The 20,345-nt window shown below is 62.8% G+C and overlaps 3 protein-coding genes across 5 annotated transcripts; 2 read left to right on the forward strand and 1 right to left on the reverse strand.

The window, feature by feature from the left end:
• Positions 1-726: 726 nt before the first annotated feature.
• On the reverse strand, positions 727-6,536 carry SLC8B1 (solute carrier family 8 member B1). 3 transcript variants are annotated; one of them, XM_066199712.1, is made up of 15 exons: positions 5,979-6,526; positions 5,359-5,511; positions 5,208-5,260; positions 5,055-5,113; positions 4,706-4,810; positions 4,446-4,613; positions 4,257-4,364; positions 4,110-4,166; positions 3,779-3,909; positions 3,480-3,621; positions 2,988-3,109; positions 2,651-2,804; positions 2,484-2,564; positions 1,901-1,965; positions 727-1,816 (listed from the first exon to the last, which is right to left on the reverse strand). In XM_066199712.1, the coding sequence occupies exons 1-15, from the start codon at positions 6,114-6,116 to the stop codon at positions 1,619-1,621; spliced, it is 1,734 nt and encodes a 577-aa protein (XP_066055809.1). In that variant the 5' UTR covers positions 6,117-6,526; the 3' UTR covers positions 727-1,618. The 3 variants fall into 3 exon arrangements, with proteins under 3 accessions (XP_066055809.1, XP_066055810.1, XP_066055811.1); XM_066199713.1 differs by lacking the exon at positions 4,110-4,166 and having other exon boundaries at positions 5,979-6,528; XM_066199714.1 differs by lacking the exon at positions 2,988-3,109 and having other exon boundaries at positions 1,724-1,816; positions 5,979-6,536.
• A 1,017-nt stretch (positions 6,537-7,553) lies between these two features.
• PLBD2 (phospholipase B domain containing 2) lies at positions 7,554-11,525 on the forward strand. The gene is made up of 12 exons (XM_066199715.1): positions 7,554-7,830; positions 7,968-8,061; positions 8,147-8,305; positions 8,712-8,812; positions 9,218-9,432; positions 9,502-9,596; positions 9,667-9,827; positions 9,932-10,027; positions 10,316-10,387; positions 10,487-10,639; positions 10,742-10,904; positions 11,021-11,525. Exons 1-12 carry the CDS (start codon positions 7,592-7,594, stop codon positions 11,186-11,188), a joined length of 1,716 nt encoding a protein of 571 aa, XP_066055812.1. The 5' UTR covers positions 7,554-7,591; the 3' UTR covers positions 11,189-11,525.
• Positions 11,526-11,596: 71 nt separating this feature from the next.
• Positions 11,597-18,576, forward strand: SDSL (serine dehydratase like). Its single transcript, XM_066199719.1, has 9 exons — positions 11,597-13,192; positions 13,988-14,039; positions 14,325-14,510; positions 14,612-14,651; positions 14,742-14,881; positions 15,157-15,245; positions 15,350-15,577; positions 15,659-15,783; positions 15,900-18,576. Exons 3-9 carry the CDS (start codon positions 14,343-14,345, stop codon positions 16,091-16,093), a joined length of 984 nt encoding a protein of 327 aa, XP_066055816.1. The 5' UTR covers positions 11,597-13,192; positions 13,988-14,039; positions 14,325-14,342; the 3' UTR covers positions 16,094-18,576.
• Positions 18,577-20,345: the final 1,769 nt, after the last annotated feature.

Consider the following 20,345-nt stretch of genomic DNA (forward strand, 5'->3'; position numbering starts at 1 on the left):
AGCATTTCCAGTGTTTGAAGAGGAGCCTGCCCAGTGGCAAGTGCTTGTGTTGGGAATGTTTTGCTTGCGTGCCCTGCTGAGCTGCTCCACATTCCTGTCCCAGGACATTCCAAAGCCTGCCTTCCCCTCTGCCTTCCCCCTGCCAGGTTTTTCCCTAAACGTCAAGATAACGCTTTCAAAGCTGGGTTTTTGAAAGCTGCCCCGGTGCAGTGTTGAGGCCAGGAGGGGTGTTTGACCCTGCACCTCTGTCCTGGGACTTTGGCCAGGGTTTGGATTGCTTTAGCCCTGCTTGTGGCAGGAAGTGGGCGTTGTGTCCCAGAGCGAGGTCGGGGCAGAGCCAATGGCTGCAGGCACAAGGCAGTGTTATTTTTTGTAAAAGCTGCTGGTAGCTGTTAGAAAAAGGAGAAATGCTGCAGGCCCAGGAGTAAAGGAGGAAGAACCAGGTCTGACAGTTGTGGTGTTTGCCCAACATGCCCCACCGCCATGGAGCAGGGGTGTGGGTGTCCCTCTGGAGTGACAATTTGCTTTCCAGCCCGTGTTCTGTGGACCCTCCAGCTGGGGAGCAGAAGCACAAGCCCACCCATTCCATTCTCCTGGCACTGTGGGCCCTGCAGGATTCCCTGTCCCCAGGGACTGAGCCATGCTGACCCCATGCCGTGGCCATTCCCAGTGTGGCAGCACGTGACTGCTCTTGGGACATCGGCTACTGGAAACCACTTCCTCACCCATCAGGAAAAACCACTCTGGGCCTCCCAGGGTCCTGGCTGTTCCCTCTCCCCTCCAAAGGCTCCGTGCTGAGTAAGGGCTGTGTCACACCAGCACAGAGCAGGAGGAAGGGCCCTTGCAGGAGGCAAAAGTCAAGGTTGGGTTTGTGTTTGTTTTTTTGTCTTTTTTTTTTTTTTTTTTATTGCAGTTATTTTACAGTGCCTAAATCTAGTCCTGCCAGAGGTCAACACTGTGTGTGGAAACCTCCAAGTCCTTTCCTACAGCTCTGCCCACCCCAGGAGGAGGAGAAAAGTAGGATCTGAAACTCAGGTTGAAAAACATTACTAAAAAAAGCAGGGGAAACCAGCCTCCCTTGGTTTGGTGTTTGTTCTTCCCTCAGGCTTTGCCTGCACTAAACCCAGTTCGTCCCTGGAGCTTTGTGTCCCCTTAACCCTGTCTGGCTCTGCCCTGTCTGCTGCTCCAGCCCACCGTGCCCACAGGGACAGTCCTTCCCAAGGACAAACGTGTGCCTGGGCCTTGGCAGGGTCACAAGTGCCCCAGCTCTGTCCCAGAGCACCGCAGGGAGCTGAGCAGGCAAAACCTCTCATGCTGCACCCCTGATCTGGAGCTTCCCCATTCTCTGGCCCTGCAACCAGACACAGCTGAGGTCTGGATGCTGCTCCTGCCCGGAGTTCCTTAAATAACACAGATTAAAGAGAGTGAGGAGAGGATGTGGGCACTGACAGCTCCTTCCCCAAAGGACAGCGGGGGCCGAGGGCTGGGCTGGCACCTCCAGCAGCGTGGTGAGGTGGAGGTGTCCTTGTCCCCCTGCCAGGGATGGGAGGGGGCGGCGAGACCCCGGCATGGTGTGGGGGGACAGAGCGAGATCCAGGGCTGGATCTCCCGGCGCTGTTCACGGGGTGGAGAAGTGGATCACCCTGAACTCAGTGAGCAGGGCCACGCACAGGAACGCCAGGTAGTAGGTGATGAGGCAGACGCCATAGGCCTTTCCCAGCTGGAAGCACTGCGCCGGCACCGTCACGAAGGAGAACACCAGGCTCAGCCCCAGCGCCCCGGCCAGCACCCACACCAGGGGGCTGTCAGGCTCCAGCTGCGGGGAGAGGAGGGTCATGTGGGGTGACACCAGGGTCCTGCTGCCAGCCTGGCCTGTGTCCCCGTGTCACCACAGCCTTACCTTCACCAGCGGCTGGCTGCTGGTCATCTGCAGCAGGCAGCCCAGGCCCACGCCGACCAGGATGTCTGGGAGCACGTTCAGGATGGACACACAGCACAGGAGAGCTCGAGGGAGCAACAGCACTGAGCCCCACATCCTCCTCCTTCCTGCACCTCCTGGCTAAAGCATTCTCTGTCTGTGGTCAATACAACCCTGAGCACTCGAGGAGAGGCTTCAGCCTGGTCTGGAGACCACCCAAAACCCACCGGAGCGAGGCACAGTACCCTCCCCTCCTTCCCTTTGGAAAATCCCAAATCTGCCACACTCCACCCCAAACTCCCGGCCAGCTGGGGCTGGGGCAGCTGTGGGGACAGGGGGGTGCTGCTGCCTCTGTCCCTGTCACTCCCAAATACCTCAGTGTCCCTTGCACTGTGGGGACACTGCGGGGTTTGCAGCGTTGGAGGGACTCCTCTGGGATGGATCCTGCCCAGCTCCTCTCCAGGGATCCCACAGCGTAAGGGGCTCTCCCTGGGCTGTAGGCAGTGAAACTCGGGCAGCTCCTGCCCCACGTGCCACCGCCCTGGCCCTGGCAGCCACAGGATACTGAAGATGATGCCCCCGAAGCAGGCGGAGAAGGCCATGCGGGGATAGCCCTGCCGGGCCATGGTGAGGTCGGAGAAGGTGTCTGTGCAGGGAGAAAAGAGACCTTGAAGATGGCAGGGAGACCCCAGAGTGTGCCAGGGGGGCACTGGGGAGCAGCAGAGCCCTCACCCCCGATGCTGTTGCCCCAGGCCAGCAGTGTCAGGCCCAGCACGGTGTTGCTGAGCTGGAAGATGATGCCCAGGGTCCGCAGGATGTTCACCAGCTCCGTGGCCGCGGCGTTGATCCACATGGCACTGGCCAAAAACCCAAGGAAGGCAAACACCTGACAGGAAGAGGAGCAAGCTGGACCCCATGTGCATCCCACAGGGCCCTGCACAACTCTTGGAGTCCCTCCTGGGGACTTGGGAGAGAGGTCCAGCTTCTGCTCTGCCCCAGGACCCTCAGCCCAGTCTGCAGCAGGCTGCGCTGGTCCCTGGCAGGTGTTCAGGGCTGGGCGACACCTTACACAGTGATACTTGGGTGGCTCCTCATTTCTTGTGGTGATGAAGATGATGAGGGCCAGGGCAGAGGCAACCAGTGTGACCAGTCCCCAGACTGGGAAGATGCCCTGGATCTGGTACAGCCCATCTGCACATGGTGGGGAGAGGAGGCATCAGAGGCTGGGACAGGATCCCACCAGCCTTGAGGTGGGAGGTAAAGCCTTGTCAGCTAAAGCCACCTCTCCTCTACATCCTCAGTGCTGCTCCCCTCTGTGCCTCAGTTTCCCCAGGCAGGCCTGGCCTGCTCCATTTTCCCCCAGGACCTGGATGCAGGGAGGCCCAAGCCCCCCACCCTTGTGAGGGTGTATCCAGCTGCAAACACAGCTTGGCTCTCCCCTGCCCATCCCTGCTCCCCACAATGGGGAGGAAGTTCTGATGGGTTCCTGCAGTCCCCAGGGCTTTGGTGGCCATCTCAGTCCCGTCCCTTTCTGGAAGCTGGGACTGCCCCAGGCTCTTACAGGCGCCTGACTTGAGGGTGAGGACGCAGAGCAGGGGGCTGGTGAGGATGTGCAGGCAGTTGAGGGGTCTCTTCCAGTTCAGGTCGTCCTTGTCGGGGTCCACAACGGGAACGGTGAGCAGCAGCACCAGCTCCACGGGCACCTGGCATGGAGACACCCATCTGGGACACCCTGCCAGGTGCCCCATGACCTGCTCCCAACCCTACTGCAAAGCCCCGGGGGGACAGAGCCCCAAGGGCCAGCAGGGATGGGGGTGCCCCTTGGGGGGCTCCTCCTGGCTCATGTTCCCCCTTACTCACCTTGAAGGCCTTGAAGAGCCGCCAGTACCAGGGCTTCCTCCTCCACTTGCGGTAGTCCAGGGGGCTGAGGGCCGTGGTGAGGATGCGCAGGGAGGTCTCCTGGGAGGGCAGCAGGGGCCGGTACTCCTCCCCTGTGAGGGGCCACGGGGACTGAGCGGGGTGGGGGCTCCCTGTCCTCCCCAGCCCTTCCAGCATGGGGCCGCAGTTCCCTGTGGGTCCCAGGGAGCTCCCCCTGCCCCACGGGCTCAGTCCCACCTGCAGCAGCCTGAGGGCCTCTGGGACCCCTGAGGATGGAGCAGAGCCAGCCCTGAGCCCACAGGGAACAACGTACCATAGTCCCCACTGTTTGTGCTCGAGGGCTCCGGCTCTTCCACACCTGTTGGCATCTCTGGGGGAAGAGGAGCGGGCAGGGGCAGTGGAAGGGGTCCCCAACACACAGTTGGGGCCGGGGGTCCCATCCCAGCTGGGCAGCCCTTACCTGGCTCCCAGGGCCCAGGAGGGGCCAGCCCGTCCCCCCGCTGCCGCCGGTGGATCCAGGTGCAGAGCACCACGGTGAGCACGTAGAACACGTAGAGCCCCAGGTAACCTGAGATGGGGGAGTGATGGGGGGGGTCACGGCACCCCCAGGCTGCCCCCATTGCCCCCAGGCTGCTCCCACAGTGCTCACCCAGAGCCTCTCCCAGCCTGATCCTGCCCACGTAGAGGACCACGAAGGTGAGGAAGACGGCCACCATGTAGAAGATGACGTCCCTGAGGAAGGGCCTGGAGGCGGCCGTGAAGGGCTTGACCAGGGCGATGCCCCCGGCCACCACCGTGGTCACAAACACACCGGCACCTGCCAACACAGCACGACTCTCTCGGGACATGGGAACATCCCACAGCTCCGGAATGTCACCCCGTGAGGACACGGCAGTGGGGTCCCCTTACCAAAGATGGCCCCGATGGCCAGCCCCGCTGTCCGGGGGTCGGAGAAGGCCACCACAGCACTGAAGACATCAGGTGCCCCGTTTCCAAAGGCCAGGAAGGTGACACCATGGAGAGGGGACGTCAAGGAAAAGACCTGGCGTGCTCCTGCCCGTGGGAACATGGGTGCTGTGTACTCCTGTCCAGTGCCAGCACATGACCACTTGTCCCGCTGTCACCTCCAGCTCACCCTCCAAATTGGTTTCCCCCGGCACAGTGCCGAGGGGACACAAAGTGACCCTGTCATGGCCACCTCCCCTAGCCTGTCCCCACATCCCTCCTGGCTGAGGGCCCCTGTGATTTGCCAAGGATACTGCCACGTTGTGGGACAGCTTCAGGTTGGTGGAGATGGCTGATAAATTGGGGCAGAAGCTGGAAGGGCAGAAAAGGAGACAGAGAGAGCTGATGGGGCTACTTGGGGACCACAGGACTCCTGGTCACTCCCCTCCTCTACAGGGCCACTCACAACTTCTCTGCTGTCACACCGAGGATGATGAACAGGTACAGGAGCCAAAGAGCCTGTGGGGTCAGGGGTGGCACAGAGAGGGGTCAGCAGGGTCCTCCCCACACGGCCCCACAGCAGAGCGTCCCAGGAACCGCCCTTTTCCCGTCCTTACATAGAGGGCGACAGCCAGGGGCAGCAGCTGGGGCGGGAAGACACAGAAGACCCCATCGAGGTAGTCAAGGAAGCCCCCGTCCAGCCGGCAGTCGGGGTTGCTCCGGATGAAGTGGCACCACTCGGAGCTGTTGTGCTTCCGAACCTCCCAGCACTGCAGGGCAGAGGGGAGGGGGCTTGGCCGGGCCCCCCGACCACCCACCGCCCTCCCCGAGGGCTGCCACGGCCACCCTGAGGGGTCACTGCCCACCCCGGGCACCCACTGCCCCCACAAGGGACTGCTTTTGGCAGGTCACTGTCACGCCTGCCTCTGTTTCCCCACCTGTGCTACATGTGCGTGGGTGGAGGGCTGTGCCAGGGCCAGCAGAGGTAGAAGCCCTTGTCCCCACCCCATCCTTGTCCCCAAAGAGCCCACACCCACCCCGGGCCGTGGGAAGGTGCCGGCCTGGCAAGCAGCGAGGTTTTCGAAGGAGAAAACCAGCAGCGGAGGAAATCCTGGTGAGATCCCTGTTGCGATGGCGGGGACATGGAAGCAGGGACGGGACGGGACCTCATCACCCCAGCAGCGCCCAAATCCCTCCCGGCGTCCTCCCCAAACCCCACCGCAGCCCCCAGACTTACATCCAGGCCCCGTCCGTGGCTCAGAGCATCCCCCCCGGGAGGGAGCGTGTGCCCCACGTCCAGCAGCAGCGAGGTCCCGGCTGGCAGAGCCCCGGCCAGGCTGAGCACCCCGGCCAGCCCCATGGTCCCCTGCCCCATGGTCCCCTGCCCCGGGGGACACCTACCACCGGCAGCGGTCCCCGGGGGCAGAGAGCGGGGGCTGCGCCCAGACCCCCATGCCGCGCTCCCCGGGAGGGGCGAGGAGGGGTTAAAAATTAGTAATAAAATTGGAAATTATAACGAATACTAAAAATAATAAAATTGATAAAAAAGCAGAACGCCTCTCGGGCAGGTTGAGCCCGTCCCCGCCGGGGGTCTCAGCCCGGGGCCACCCCGAGCGGAGGGAGGGGGAACGGCACCCACACCCCACGGAGAAGGACCAGGAGACCCCCCCGAGGGCAGAGAGGGGACAGAGAGGCCGCGGTGCGGGTGGGGACGGGGACCCCGGGGGGGGTGGGGGATCCCGGGCGGCGATGCGGGGATGGAGGGGGGTACCCGGGGACCCCACCCGCGGCGCGGCCCCACCGTGTCGGCGCGGCCCCGCTGCCGTGCGCGGGCAGCTGATCCCTGCCGGCCCCCCCGCCTTAAAGGGGCCGCCACCCTCCGCCCTTAAAGCGACAGCGACACTTTCCCACGCGGCGGGCCGCGGACAGGGGACACCCGCGGCTCTCTGCTCCGTCCCGTTCCTCTCAGGCCGCGACACCCACCCTGGGTGCTGCGCCCACCTACAGCCCCGCTTTGGGGTGACTCTCTGAGAACCGGTGGCCCCAGCTCCAGGACACCCGCACCGGTGTCGCCAGCTCCAGGACACCCCAGCCTCAGCCGTGCCCCGTGCAAGCGCCATGCCCTCTTTGTGGGGTGCAGGTTGGCCCCCATGGCCGGAGCCCCAAGATTCTGATGGGATTTAAAGGTCCATTTCCCACCCTGGCCAGTTTCTCCCCGAGGCTTCATTCTGCCCTTCTCTCCGGGGAGACGTGAAAGGAATTGCACAAGGCCGGGGCTGCCGCGGGTCGGGGGCCCAAGGGAAGCATCAGCACCTCGTGTGTTCCCCCTGCCCCGAACACAGGGACACGCCGGGGGCCGGGCTGCTCACGCCAGGGGTCCCCGCGTGTTCCCAAAGGCGGGGCACGGCTGGGGCAGGGAGGAAGGAACCTGCGCACATCTCCTGCGGCGCTGGGAGAGGCGAGGTGGGAGCGTGGGTATGAGTGCGGGCTACAGACAGGGGGTGTTGTGGGGGGTCTGAGGGGTTCCCGAGGCCTCAGGGGCGGGGGCGGGGGCGCGGCCACGGCAGGAACCCCACCCCCTACTCCACCCCGTATGAGTTTTTAAAGCTGCAGGGGGCGTGGCCAGTACACGCCCCGCCCCCATACCGGGCCAGCGCATTGATACACGGCAGTGCCGCTGGGGGCGTGGCCACACCGAAGCTCCGCCCCCAACCTCACCCCGCTCCGTTACGCCAACCGGGCATCTCGGGGCGTGGTCACAATGAAGCCCCGCCCCAGCCCCCGCCCATTCACACCCGGGCACTGCCGGGGCGTGGCCCCTCCCTCGCCCCGCCCCTCGGAGTCCCCGCCATGGCGGCCCCGTGGGCGCTGCTGGTGGCCTCTGTCCTGTCCCCTCTCCTGTCCCCATTCCTGTCCCCGCTCCTGTCCCCGCTCCTCTCCGCCGTCCCGGCCGGCGCAGCCCCGTCCCCGGTGCCCCGCAATGTGTCCGTGCTGCTGGAGCCCGGCTCCGAGCGGCTGCGCGTCCTCCCCGGCCGCCACCCCGGCGCGGTCGCCTGGGCCAGCCTCGATGACCGCATCCCTCACGTCGGGTATGACCCGGGCGGGACGGGACAGGACGGGCACCGCATGGAGCCCAGCGGGGACAGGGTGGCCGCGGGGGAGCCATCGTCGGTGGGGTGCCTCGTCCCCCCCGTGTCCGTGACCCACCGTGACCGTGTCCCCACAGCTGGGCGTTCCTGGAGGTGACCACCAACGCCTCGTACAATGACAGCCTGCAGGCCTACGCTGCTGGGCTCGCCGAGGCTGCCGTCACCGAGCAGGTAAGGGAAGACCCCTCCAGAAATGCGTGCCGTGGTCCCTCCCCGGACTGTCCCCCGCCGGTGACACCGCGGCCGTGTCCCCCAGCTGATGTACATGCACTGGATGAACACCATGGTGGGCTACTGCGGCCCCTTCAAGTACGAGAGCGAGTACTGCCAGAAGCTGAGGAACTACCTGGAGGCCAACCTGGCCTGGATGGAGGAGCAGATGGCTAAAGGGCAAGACCCCGAGTACTGGCACCAGGTGAGGATGGGGAACCCCCACCCAGGGAATCCCCCAGGATCCTCCTGGGCCTCTCATCCAGAGGACAGGACAGGGCAGTGAGCTGTCCTGGCCGAGTTCCAGGCAGGATGACAGGGATGTGGTCATTCTCCTTCCTGGGGTGAGTAGAAGTGACTCGTGGCTTTCTCCTTGCCAGAGCCTTGCATGCTGCAGCTGGGGTGCACGGGATGTGGCTTTGTCACCCTCAGCCATGGCTGCTGAGTCATGACCTTGGTGACAGTGACACTTCCCCCCTGTGCCTCTGCAGCAGCACTGACACCCAACCGATCTGTTCTGTCCTCTGGGGGAATGAGGGAGCCTGTCCCCCAGAACCTCTCAGCCTGCCTCCTCACAGGAGCCGGGTGCCAGCTCTGTCCCCTGTCCCCAGGTGCGCCTGGCCCTGCTGCAGCTGAAGGGGCTGGAGGACAGCTACAACAGGCGCCTGGACTTCCCCAGGGGCAGGATCACCCTGGCACCCTTCGGCTTCCTGTAAGCTCCTTCTCAGAGGTGGTGGAGAGTGGGGGATGGTTGTCCCAGGGTTCGGAGAGCTGTGGGGACAATTCCTGCATGTCCAGGAACAGCCAGTTCTACTCCCAACCCACTTCGTCCACCTTGTCTGGGCACTTGTCTTCTTCTTCTGGGGCAGGACAGAGCCAAGGCAGGTTGTGCCCCACCCCGTGGGCTGGGTGGTGTGATCCCCCACAACCCCTGCCTCAGTTTCCCCGCTGCTGTGCTCCCCCTTTCCTCCCTGCTCATGCTACCAGGGTGCTCCCAGCACAAGTGCCTGCACTGGGGTGTGGTGGAGATGGACAGTCAGACAGAGAGCTCTGAGATGGCTCAGCTCCAGAGTGGGGGCATCCCTCACCTGACATCTTACACCTTGCTTCCCCCCAGGCTGCTGCAGTTGGGGGGTGACCTGGAGGACTTGGAGTCTGCCCTGAACCGCTCCTCCCCGCAGCGTGTCCTGGGCTCGGGCTCCTGCTCGGCTCTGGTGAAGCTGCTCCCAGGCCACCGGGACCTGCTGGTGGCCCACGACACCTGGAGCTCCTACCAGGCCATGCTGCGCATCATCAAGAAGTACACGCTGCCCTTCCGCACCTCGGCCGGCGGTGCGTGGGCTGGGCTGGGGGGGCTGCCCCTCACACCTCCCTTCTGATGCCTCTGCATCCCTCCTCCAGGCAAGTCTCAGATCCCTGGGAGCATCCAGGTGTTCTCCTCTTACCCTGGCACCATATTCTCCGTGGATGACTTCTACATCCTCAGCAGCGGGTTGGTGAGTGGGTCTGGTCCTCAGGGACCTTGCCCCGGCCCTGCTGCCCTCCCCATCACTCCCTGCCCTGCAGGTCGCGCTGGAAACCACCATTGGGAACAACAACCCGGCCCTGTGGAAGTACCTGGACCCCCGGGGCAGCGTCCTGGAGTGGCTGAGGAACATCGTGGCCAACCGGCTGGCCCGCAGTGGGCCCGAGTGGGCCACGGTCTTCCGACGCTTCAACAGCGGCACGTGAGTGGGCCGGGGTGGGGCCTGGGGATTGGTCCTGGGAGGGTGGGATCGGATGGAAGGTGCCCATGATGCCAGAGGGATGCATTCCTTGCTCTCCACGCCAGGTACAACAACCAGTGGATGGTGGTGGATTACAATGCCTTCACACCGGGCAGAGCGAGCCCGGCGCCGGGCGTGCTGACAGTGCTGGAGCAGATCCCGTGAGTGCCTCCATTCCTCCCTGAGCCCCTGCTGTCTCCTCTCCCATCCCTGTGGGGTTGGGAAAGCCCTGAGGGTGGTGCCTGCCCAGCCCAATGGGTGGTCACAGGGTGATGGGGTGTGTCTGTGGCTAAAGGCTCTGGGGATGCTGGTGCTGAGGTGATGGGTGCCCAGCACCTCGGGCTGGGGTGGGACCCCCAGTATGTGTTCTTCCCAGCCCAGCATGTCCCCCACTATCCCCAGTGCCTTTTCCCCCCTGTGCTCTGACCAATGCTCTCCTCCCAGCACAGGGGCCTGGTGGTGGTGGCTGATAAGACAGAGCTGCTGTACCAGCAGGGCTACTGGGCCAGCTACAACGTGCCGTGAGTGCCGTCCCTCCCTGTGGCCTGCCCTGGACAGAGGGGCAGCAGTGCTCACCTTGCACCCCCTTGATGCCAACTTGCTGGGTTCCCCCACCCCAGGTATTTCGAGGAGATCTTCAACGCCAGTGGGAACCTGGAGCTGGTGAAGAAATACGGCGACTGGTTCACCTATGACAAGAACCCCCGTGCCCAGATCTTCCGCCGGAACCAGACGCTGGTGCACGACCTGGACTCCATGATCCGCCTGATGCGGTGTGTGCTGGGGCCCCCCCAAACCCGCCTGTTCCGCCCAGGAATGTTTTGTGATCCGTGGGCTTTTTCTTCACCGTGGCTCTCTCCCGGCCCTTTCTGCAGGTCCAACAACTACCTGCAGGACCCCCTGTCACGGTGCAGGGGCTGTGACCCCCCCCAGAACGCCGAGAATGCCATCTCGGCCCGCTCCGACCTCAACCCTTCCAACGGCACCTACCCCTTCCCTGCCCTGCGCCAGCGCTGCCACGGCGGCATCGACATGAAGGTGTGTGAGCCAGGCAGCCCCGCAGGGGCTCCTCTTTGGGGCCCAGCAGCTCTCCTGGGCTGTGCAGCCCATCCCCGGTGCTGACTCGCTGTCCTGGTTTGTGTCCCCATCTGCAGGTCACCTCCTCGGGCATGGTCCCCACCTTCGGGCTGCTGGCAGTCAGTGGCCCTGCCTGGGATGATGTGCCCCCGTTCCGCTGGAGCACGTCCCCCTGCAGCTCCCTGCTCCACATGGGCCACCCCGACCTCTGGACCTTCCCCCCAGTCAAGGTCCACTGGGACTGAGCAGCCGCTGGTCCCGTCCGTCCGTCCGTCTGTGGGCGTCTGTTCTGTGGGGGATCCCTCTGTGGGGGCAGCTGGGTGTGGGGGGGTCTGTAATACACCCAGGCCCTCCCTGTTCTTTCTGCCTCTCAGGGTCCTGGCTGTGCTGCACAAGGGGCTGAGCCCAGGTGTCCCCTCCCTGCCATGGGCCTCCCAATCCTTTTCCCCGGGTGCTGCTGCCTGGTTTGTGGGGGCTCTTCCCAGAAAAGGGGCATCCTGGGAGGCTGGGGCTCGCCCTCAGGGCAGGCAGGAGGGCAGTGAGCTGGTTTGGCTGTGGCAAATAAAGTGCTCTGTGCTGGTGGCTGTGCTTTGCTCTCTGCTGAGGTTCTCTGGTGGCTTCTGTTAGGGTTGGGCTCACGCAGGGCTCCCCATTAACAGGGCAGTCTGCTCCTCTGCTGATGGGAGGGTGTGTGGCCAGTGGGGCCGGGGCTTTTGGGGTGCAGGCTGTGGTGGGTTCTCTGCTGCTGGAATGGGGCAGCCCCACTGCTCACCCCCCAGGAGTGGGAGACCATCCTCGTGCCTTTTGTCTTCCTTTCCTCTGGCACCTGTGTGCCCCCCGTCCCCAAAACCCGCTGTGCAAAATCCTCTTAGGCAGCTCCCTTGATCCGCTCTGCCTCGTTAGGAATAACGAGGTCATTACTGGGGGATTAATGAGCTGCGGCTCGGCAGCGCTTTGAAGGTGCCAGGTTCCCACCGGGGCCAGGGCCCCTGGGGACTCGGGGGGAGGGAGCAGGTCTGAGCTGTTGGGGTGCTGGCACCCCAAAAGCTGGGATGGGTGCCCTGGGGAAGGTGGGGTGTCTGTACCTCACTGTGCTGGGACAGATTGCAGGTAAGCTGGGGATGGCAGAGCTTATGTCCCCTTGTGTCCCCGTGGTGTGTGAGCTACTGTGGAAGGGGGTGCTGCTTTTGGGATCCCTCTGCCACAGTTTCCCCAGGCAGATCACCATCACTGGGTGAGGGAGCAGCAAGGATGAGCAGGGCACGCTGGAAATGCCATAGTGTTGCTGATTCCCCTTTTTTTAATTTTATTTCCTTAAAAGTGGAAAAACAAACAAAAAGTTGTTAAATATCATCCCAGCTGCTGCCAGTGTCAGCCAGGGACTCTGGCCAAGGGAAGTGACCAGGTGACAGCCTGGCATGCCTTTCTCGCGGCAGGGAAGGAGCCAAAGTGGAGCAGAAGAGGGGCAGGGAGGTGGGTATGGGGTGGAAAGGGACCCTGGAGCACCCCAGGGCTGAGCTGAAATGTGGTGTCCTCCCCAAGGGGGCCTCCAGCCTCATCCCTGTGACCTGGGGGAGGCTTCTTGCACCCCTTTCCCAGCTCCTGCTGCTGTCCCACCCTCGTGGAAGTGGCTGCAGTCTCTGCCTACTGTGAGATGGGGGGGGGTGACTCCAAGGGCCCCAGAGGGACTGGAGCTATGTCCCCCCCCGATGCCCCCATTCAAGAAATCTTCCTCATTCCCTTCCTTTCCAGGACCCCGTGTCCCAAAAGCAGCCTGGCTCTGTGCAGAGGTGCTGTGCCCTGTGCTGGTCACTCTGGAGCCCAAGGATGGTGTGGGGAGCTGGGATGTTCTGGTGGCACCAAAGATCAGCTCCAACAGGAACAGGACTGCTCCAGAGCTCTCCCCCTGCCTGCTGCCTGCCAGCAGTGGTGCTCCGGGGGGTTTTGCTGCAGCACAGTGTGGGTCAGGGGACTGAAATGCCCTGTTCTGGTTTCACTGCTGTCTGCCTGGCACTGAGGCAGCACTGGGTGCAGTGTGGGGTTCCCTGTTTGGTGTGTGTTGGTCCCAGTGCAGTGTCCCCCCCCTCGGGACTCCTTGTGCCCTCTGCTTCCAGGCTGTTTCAGCTTGGCCACAGCAACAGAGGAACCTTCTGCGGCTGCGGGGCTGCCAGCCAGGGCTGGGCCTTCCTCCAGATTCCACCTTCCTCCTCCTGGCCTGCTGTGGACACAACCAGCCCCTCAGAGCACAGGTAGGACTCTTACCCTGGGGGTGTCACCAGGGCTGGGGGACAAGGAGGGGTCTCAGAGGAAAGGAGGAGGCTTTGCCTGAGGGCTGCTGGACCTTGGGCCTGGGCCAGCCTCTGGCTGGGTCCCTTGTCACAGCCCCTCTCTCAGGGGTGATCTCTGTCCATGGGGTGCCCAGCATGCCCAGCTGGAGCAGGGGGGGCTCATCCCAGGGGTCTCCCCCGGCTGGAGGGGCTGAGCCCCCCTGGGATGTGAAGCTTGGAGAGAGAATTGACGGGCTGCCATGGGGTGAGGGTGTGGCAGGGTGAGCGGAGGGGTGTGATGGCTCGTTCGGAGGCAGTGAGAGGTGTCTTGGCTGAGGGTTTGGGGGGCTCAGGGGCAAACCCCTAAAAGTCTGCTGGTACGTGTTTCTGGCCCCACCTGATAATATCCAGTGCAAACCCTTTAAAAACAAAATAATTTGTGACAAACAAAATCATTTGTGAGCTGCCTTTCCTCTTCCCCCATCTCCTGGGAGCCCACATCCCGTCTCCCGGGCATGTGAAAGCTGCGGGGATCTGGCTGGCGGGGCCACACGTGTTTGTCCCCGCCGTGTCACCCGGCAGCGTGCCCGGCCATGGCCGGCCGCCTTCGGCACGGCTCCAGCCCCGCGGCTGTAAAACCCGCCCCGGGCTGAGCAAACAGCGGCGCCGGGGCAATGTCTGACGCCTGCCCCTTGCCCCGCGGCGTGACCGAGATCGGGGACTTGGGGACACCGGCACGGCCCCTCGGACGCCACCTCTCCCTGTTGTGTCCCGCAGGCTCGGCGGTGGGTGAGGACACGACACGCAGCGAGGTCCCACGGGACACCAGGTAATGTCCGCCCCGGGTTACAGGACAGGGCGTGTGCGGGGCACCTGGGGGCACCGCGGCTGCGGGGACAACGAGGATGGAGGAGGGGGTGGCACAGCCTATCCTGGGATCTTCCAGGGAGAGCCCATCGCTGCTGCTGCATCCTAGAGATGGGAGGGGACACTGGGGACAGCCCTGTCCCTCCCCAGAGCCTCCTGCGCTCCGCACCGAGCCCGGAGTGGGCATCGGGGCTGCGGGGAGGACCCGTGGGGAGCAGCTGGTGATTCCGCCGCCTCTCCCTGGCAGGGAATCCGTGGTCAGGCCATGGCAGCCCAGCCTGTCGGGGGCCAGAAGCCCTTCCACGTCGTTTCGCCCGTCCTGGAGAGCCTGCCCCTCTCCAAGGCCGTGGGCACCAAGGTCTTCATGAAGCTGGAGAACGTCCAGCCCTCGGGATCCTTCAAGATCCGGGGCATCGGGCACCAGTGCCAGGATGTGAGTGTGGGCATGGCGTGCAGGGGTCTGCTCCTGCCCTCATGGAGGGCACAGTGGCGGGACACAGCCGCCCCCTCTCCTCTTTCTCTCCTGCCTTTCAGGCTGCCAAGAAGGGCTGCCACCACTTCGTCTGCTCCTCAGGTAACTCCATCCCGAGCTGGGGGGATGCTGTCTTGAGGAATGTGGGGATGTACAGGGGGTGGAGCCGTGCCTGACTCCCGCTTCCCGCAGGAGGAAACGCGGGTCTGGCTGCAGCGTACGCAGCCCGGGAGCTGGGGCTGCCCATCACCGTGGTGGTCCCCAGCAGCAGCGGCCCCACACCCGTGCGCAAACTGCAGGACCTGGGGGCCACCGTCGAGGTCTATGGCAAGGTACCCCCAAAAGTGGGGTCTGGGGGGGTCCAGAGGGGCCTGAGCCTGCTCGTTGTGTGCGGGGCACCTGGGGACACCGCAACCTCGCCTGCTCGTTGGTGCTTGGCAAACCACATCCCGAAATGTCCCCCTCCTGCACCCCGGCATCACATCAGGGTCACCCCGGGAACCCTCACCCGTTCTGGTGTCCCCCAGCCCTGCAGTGACAGGGGACCCATCCCGGGGTTGTCAGGGCTCTGTGGAGCCCTGCTGAGCCACCCCTCGTCCCCACCCAGGTGTGGGATGATGCCAACAGGAGAGCCCAGGAGCTGGCTAAGACAGAAGGCTGGGTCAACATCCACCCCTTCGATCACCCCTTGGTGTGGTGAGTGCTGCCAGGACCCAGCTCCTGCCCTCGGTCCCCATCCCCAGGATCCAGGCTGGCTCGGGGAGCCCCCAGGCTGCATCCTGCTGCCCCTCACCCTGCAGGGAGGGTCACTCCAGCCTGGTCCGGGAGTTGAAGGACTCTCTTGAGGCCAAACCAGGTGCCATAGTGGTGGCAGTGGGTGGCGGGGGCCTGCTGGCCGGTGTCGTGGCCGGCCTGCACCAGGTGGGCTGGCAGGATGTCCCCATCGTCGCCACCGAGACGCAGGGAGCTCACAGCTTCCACGAGGCGCTCAAAGCCGGCCGGCTCGTCACCCTGCCCGATATCACCAGGTGAGCAGCCGGGCGTGCAGCTAGCCGGCGGGGCTCTCCGAGGTGTCCCTGCCTTGACCGCCTTGTCCCCTCCTGTCCCAGCGTGGCCACCTGCCTGGGGGCCAAGACGGTGGCGGCGCGGGCGCTGGAGTGTGCCCGGGAGTGCCAGGTGATCTCGCAGGTGGTGGAGGACACCGAGGCGGTGCGGGCTGTGGAGCAGTTCCTGGGTGAGCGGGGCTGACGGGGACGCCGCCGGCCGTCGGGGGTGGCTGGAGTCAGGGTGCTGTGCCCCAGCTCTCTCCCTGTGGATGTCCCCAATGTCCCCCTGCCCTGGTCCCCGCAGATGATGAGCGGATGCTGGTGGAGTCGGCGTGCGGAGCCCCGCTGGCCGTGCTCTACTCGGGGCGGCTGCAGCGGCTGCAGCGAGAGGGACGGCTGCCCACCCCGCTGGGCTCCGTGGTGCTCGTGGTCTGCGGCGGCAGCAACATCCACACGGCCCAGCTGCGGGCCCTGAAGACCCAGCTGGGGATGGAGTGACCCCCGGCCCGGCCAGGGGGTGTGACAGAGGCCGGCTGGCACGCTCTGCTTGCTTTCCTTCCGAAATAAAGCCTGGGAACGCGGGGCCGGCCTCCTCACGCAGCCTTTTCCACCACACAGCGCCCATGCAGGGATGGGGAAACTGAGGCACGGGGGGCGCACTGCAGGCGGGGATGGAGCCAGGGCGGTGCCTTTGCTGAGGGCGGGACTGGGGTCCGCACATCCCGCTTTTCCCCCTGGGACGTCCCAGGTATTCTCCCTACAACCCTCCGCCCCTCTGCTCCCTCCCCCTGCCCCTCCCCAGGCTGTTTGGGCTGCCGCTCCCCACCGCAATTAGCAAACGCTCCGTCTCTGACTAATTACTTTGCTACTGTCTTTATGCATTATTATTTTAATGATTATTAATTAATAGAATCTTCTGCCGTTCCTGCCGCGTTGGCTGTGCCCGGACGAGACCAAGGCTCTTGTTACGGTGATTTATCCGCGGGGAACCCCGGCCGGGTTTAACACCCGGGGGCTCCGAGGTGCTCTAACATGTGGAGGGGATATTCCCCGTCCTAGACCCCCTAAGATCCCTTTTTCCCCCCATCCCACTCTATTCCCCGTTCTCCCTTTCCCCCAAGCTTTCCTGCTCTCCCACACTTCCACTCTGCAGTGCTGTGTTCGCCTTTAGCCCTTTGCTGTGGCGCCTCCTGGGGTATTTTTTTTGTACCCTCCCAACGTTTCTCCCCTCTCCTTCCTCCCATTCCGGGTGATGCGGGATTTTGCTCCTGCTGGTGCTCCCCAGCCCCACCTGATTCCCCTGCTGAGCCTGTGCCCCGTCCGCTGCGATGTTGGGGAGGGAGAAAAACCTTTTGCTGCCCCCAAACCTCACTCATCCTCCTCCCTTTTGGAGCAGAAGGGCGCCAGCCCCAGGACCAGCTCACCCACAAAGCCCTTTCCCCTGACCTGGCTGCCAATCCCTAGAAACCCCTCCCTGCCCTCAGCCCCTCGGCCCTACACCTCCCACCGCCCAGGCCGCTTCCCCAGGTGCTCCGTGGAGGCCAAACCCCCATAAATCAAAACTCTGCCACTCCATCTTGAGCAATACCTTATGTAAAAAAGTGTTTCCAGGGAGCACCGAAGGCTGGAGAATCCTATTACGAGGCACACTATTAATTATAAGGAGTCAGCCCAACCTACTCCAGATATTTTTTATCCCAGGTCCAAAACCTGATTACTTTCCACCTTCTGCAGACCTTCCCCTTCCGAAAAAAATAAAAAAAGGCAAGAAGGTCAGGAAAAGAAAAAATACCCTAATAGCTTTGGTGTTTGCCCAACAGCTTTTAAAAAGGGATTTTTTCCCGTGATTCTGCTCAGGGTGGGGGTCAGGGGAGTCAGGAGCTCGCGATGGTGATTCCTGAGCACGGTCCCACAGAAGGGTCAGTGCTGGTGGTGACGTGGGCAGGACTGTGGGGTTTGGGGCGACTCCCCCAACCGCCCAACAGGGATTCTTCCCCTCCTTGCCTTCATGAGGGGGCACTTGGCCCTTTGGATGCCAGCTGGGGGGCTTTGGATGTCCCCAGCAGGGATGTGAGGTGCAGGGGGCTGGGGACACCCCTGTGGGGTGGCCTGGCCCCAGCTGGTGACCTTGGTCCCTCTGCAGCTGGAGACAGGCAGGAATCCTGAGTGCTGCTGCCTTCCCGGGACCTCTGGGGTGATGGGGTTTGGCTCCTGCACCTAGCTCGGAGCTGCAGAGCTCCTCCGTGCCAGGGGATTATTCCTTGGGATCATCCCTGCTTTGGTGGCTGTTCCTGCTGAGTCCCATCCTGCTGCGAGCCTTCAGCCTGCGAGGTGGCAGCTTGGAGCATCATCCCCATCCCTCCTGCAGCCTCTTCTGTCCAGGTCTCAGAGGTGGGGTGTCCCTGCAGCCTAAAAACAACCCTCTGCCTTGGATTTTGAATTAATAATAATGGTAATAATAATAGCAACCAGTGTTCACCCAGTGATTAACCATTTTATACTCCTCAAAATGATGCTGCGAGAGGGTTATTAACAAACACATCACCCTCTCTTTATAAAAACTCCCAATTACTGCTGACACCGACAGCCTGGGAGTGCTGGAGCCCAGGGGAGCAGCCAGCTGTGCTCCTGCCTCAGTTTCCCCGCTTGTGAAAAGGAGAGAAGGTGTTTTTCTTGTGTGGGGCGGGTGAGGAGACATCGGTGTCAGTGCTGCCCCCAGCTCCTGGCTGAGCGCTCCCTCAGGGCTCGGCCTGGCTCGTTGGCCACCCCGTTATTAATGCCAGTAATGGTATAGGAAGGATAAATTCCACCACTTGGCTGAACAGAGAAAATATGCAGAGAAGTGACTGGCTTTCCATAAATCATCGGTGCTCCGTGCTACAACCGAGCCAGGACTTAAAATTCAGGTCAGGAGAGAGGGACTCTCGTAAGCCAGCAAGGGAAGGTAATTTATTCTGTTTATATCGTTTTACTGCAAGACAAGGAGCAGGGGGGGAGGGGGGGGGGGCGAAAAACTCTGCCATGATTTTGCATTTTAAATATTAGTTCAGAGCTGCAGCCTGCCTGGGACTTTTTATTTTTGTATCTCGAGGGATAGAAAGCAGGAGAGAGAGAAGGGGAGCGAACTGGGGTGCTGGGGAGGAGACCCCCTACTCCTGCCACCGGGAAAATGGGGCCAAAGCTGCTGATGGCATTGCTGAACCCTCACTTGGGGTGTCCCCCCCAGCTGATCCCCGAGGCTGCTCTGCCAGAAGGGCTGCAGGTGTGCCTGGGCGGCTCTGGGAGGGTCTAGGGTGTCCCTCAGGAGAAAGAAATCGTGTGTTGTGCTGTCTGCTGTGGGGGAAGGGGCTGAGCTGGGTAATGTGCCCCTTCCCAGCTCCAGAGAGCCGCGGGACTGGGGGAGATGGGCAGCGCTGGGGTACGGCGTGGGGGACGCAGCAGCATCACCTGGTACAGGTGCACATCACCCACCCAGGGGGGTCTCTCCACCAGACCCCACACAGGACTGGGTGACAGTGGGGGAGCCCGGCCAGCGTTTCTGACGGGCTTCTGTTAAATTAAAATAAAATAAAATAAAATGAAAGGGACCAGGTGACCGAACAGTAGGTAACTAAAAGGTTTTTTATTCACATTGAACAACAAGAGCCATTCACACTAACAGCCTCCGCAAGAGGCAGCGGGGACAGGAAACCCACGACGCTTTCAGAAAACAACTTTTTTTTTTTTCTTTCCTTTTCCATTCTCCTTCTTTTTATTCCCCCCCTCCCCTATGCTCTCACCCCCTCCCCGGTGCCATCCCCTCCCTGCCTTCAAAATAGAAAAATTCGGAGCCTCCGATGACTAAAGTACAATAAATAATCAGTAAACACAAAAACATACTTTATTTGTTTCTCCTTTATACAAAATAAAGAAACTAGAAGCAAAAACTATAATACATCCTTAAATTGACGGAGCCTCTGGGAATCGTTGGGGTGGGACTCGGCGTCGAGGCTCGGGTGAAATTTCTGCTGTTGTGGTTGGCTCGGTTTAGTTCTGGGGTTCATTGTTTGTTTGGGGTTTTATTTTGTTGTTGCTCGTTGTTGTGTTTTTTCCTGTTCCTGCCTCTTTCTGCTGCCTGTTCCACCACGTGGGAGCCCGATCTCAGCCAGTCACTGGGGCAGCCCCGGGCCTGGCCCCCGCGCAGCCCCCTCCTCCCCACCGCCAAAAACCGGGTCCAAACCCACCTTCTCCTCGGGGGTAAAACGGGAACAATAAAAATGAGGGCAGGGAGGGGCCACGGGAGGGGAGGAGGGAGTTATTCCTGCTATTCCCCATTTCCCCCCGCCTTCCTGTGGTCGGGGATAATTAAAAAGGATGCTAATCAGCAGGAGGGAGCCCTGCCGCAGCCCCCCTCCCGCGGTGCCGCCGGGGCGGTGGGACCTGTGTCCAGGCGAGTTCAGCTTTGGTCCGAGAGGCGCTGGTCCCGACGCCGGCGGGCTCTGCAGGGCTGGGCACCTTTCATCGCCCCCCCAAAAAACGTGTCGGGGGGAAGGTGCCGGGAGGGGGGAGGTAGCGGGGTGACCCCGAGGTCCCGGGGGGTGCGGGGATGGGGAGGACGGGCGGATGCCGGGATGCGTTTTGGCATCGGGCGGGGGCGGCTTTATCCGTGACGCGCCCTTGCTGCGGGGCGAGAAGGGGGACACGCGTGGGCTGGGGGGGGACCGGGGGGGGTTTCCCCCTGCACACACGCACACGCGTGCCCACGCCGGGC

Source organism: Chamaea fasciata, unplaced genomic scaffold, assembly GCF_029207755.1.
Source record: "Chamaea fasciata isolate MVZ Bird 193981 ecotype frontalis unplaced genomic scaffold, bChaFas1.0.hap1 SCAF_18, whole genome shotgun sequence".
NCBI classification, from domain to species: domain Eukaryota; kingdom Metazoa; phylum Chordata; class Aves; order Passeriformes; family Sylviidae; genus Chamaea; species Chamaea fasciata.

Coding starts and splice junctions, on each gene's coding strand:
- PLBD2 (XM_066199715.1), top strand. CDS start 7,592: ATGGCGGCCCCGTGGGCGCTGCTGGTGGCCTCTGTCCTGTCCCCTCTC. Junction 8,813..9,217: donor CTGGCACCCTTCGGCTTCCT/GTAAGCTCCTTC, acceptor GCTTCCCCCCAG/GCTGCTGCAGTTGGGGGGTG. Junction 10,905..11,020: donor ACGGCGGCATCGACATGAAG/GTGTGTGAGCCA, acceptor CCCCATCTGCAG/GTCACCTCCTCGGGCATGGT.
- SDSL (XM_066199719.1), top strand. CDS start 14,343: ATGGCAGCCCAGCCTGTCGGGGGCCAGAAGCCCTTCCACGTCGTTTCG. Junction 14,652..14,741: donor CCACTTCGTCTGCTCCTCAG/GTAACTCCATCC, acceptor CGCTTCCCGCAG/GAGGAAACGCGGGTCTGGCT. Junction 15,246..15,349: donor TTCGATCACCCCTTGGTGTG/GTGAGTGCTGCC, acceptor CTCACCCTGCAG/GGAGGGTCACTCCAGCCTGG.
- SLC8B1 (XM_066199712.1), bottom strand. CDS start 6,116: ATGGGGCAGGGGACCATGGGGCTGGCCGGGGTGCTCAGCCTGGCCGGG. Junction 5,261..5,358: donor CCCTGGCTGTCGCCCTCTAT/GTAAGGACGGGA, acceptor CTGACCCCACAG/GCTCTTTGGCTCCTGTACCT. Junction 5,114..5,207: donor GGTGTGACAGCAGAGAAGTT/GTGAGTGGCCCT, acceptor CTGCCCTTCCAG/CTTCTGCCCCAATTTATCAG.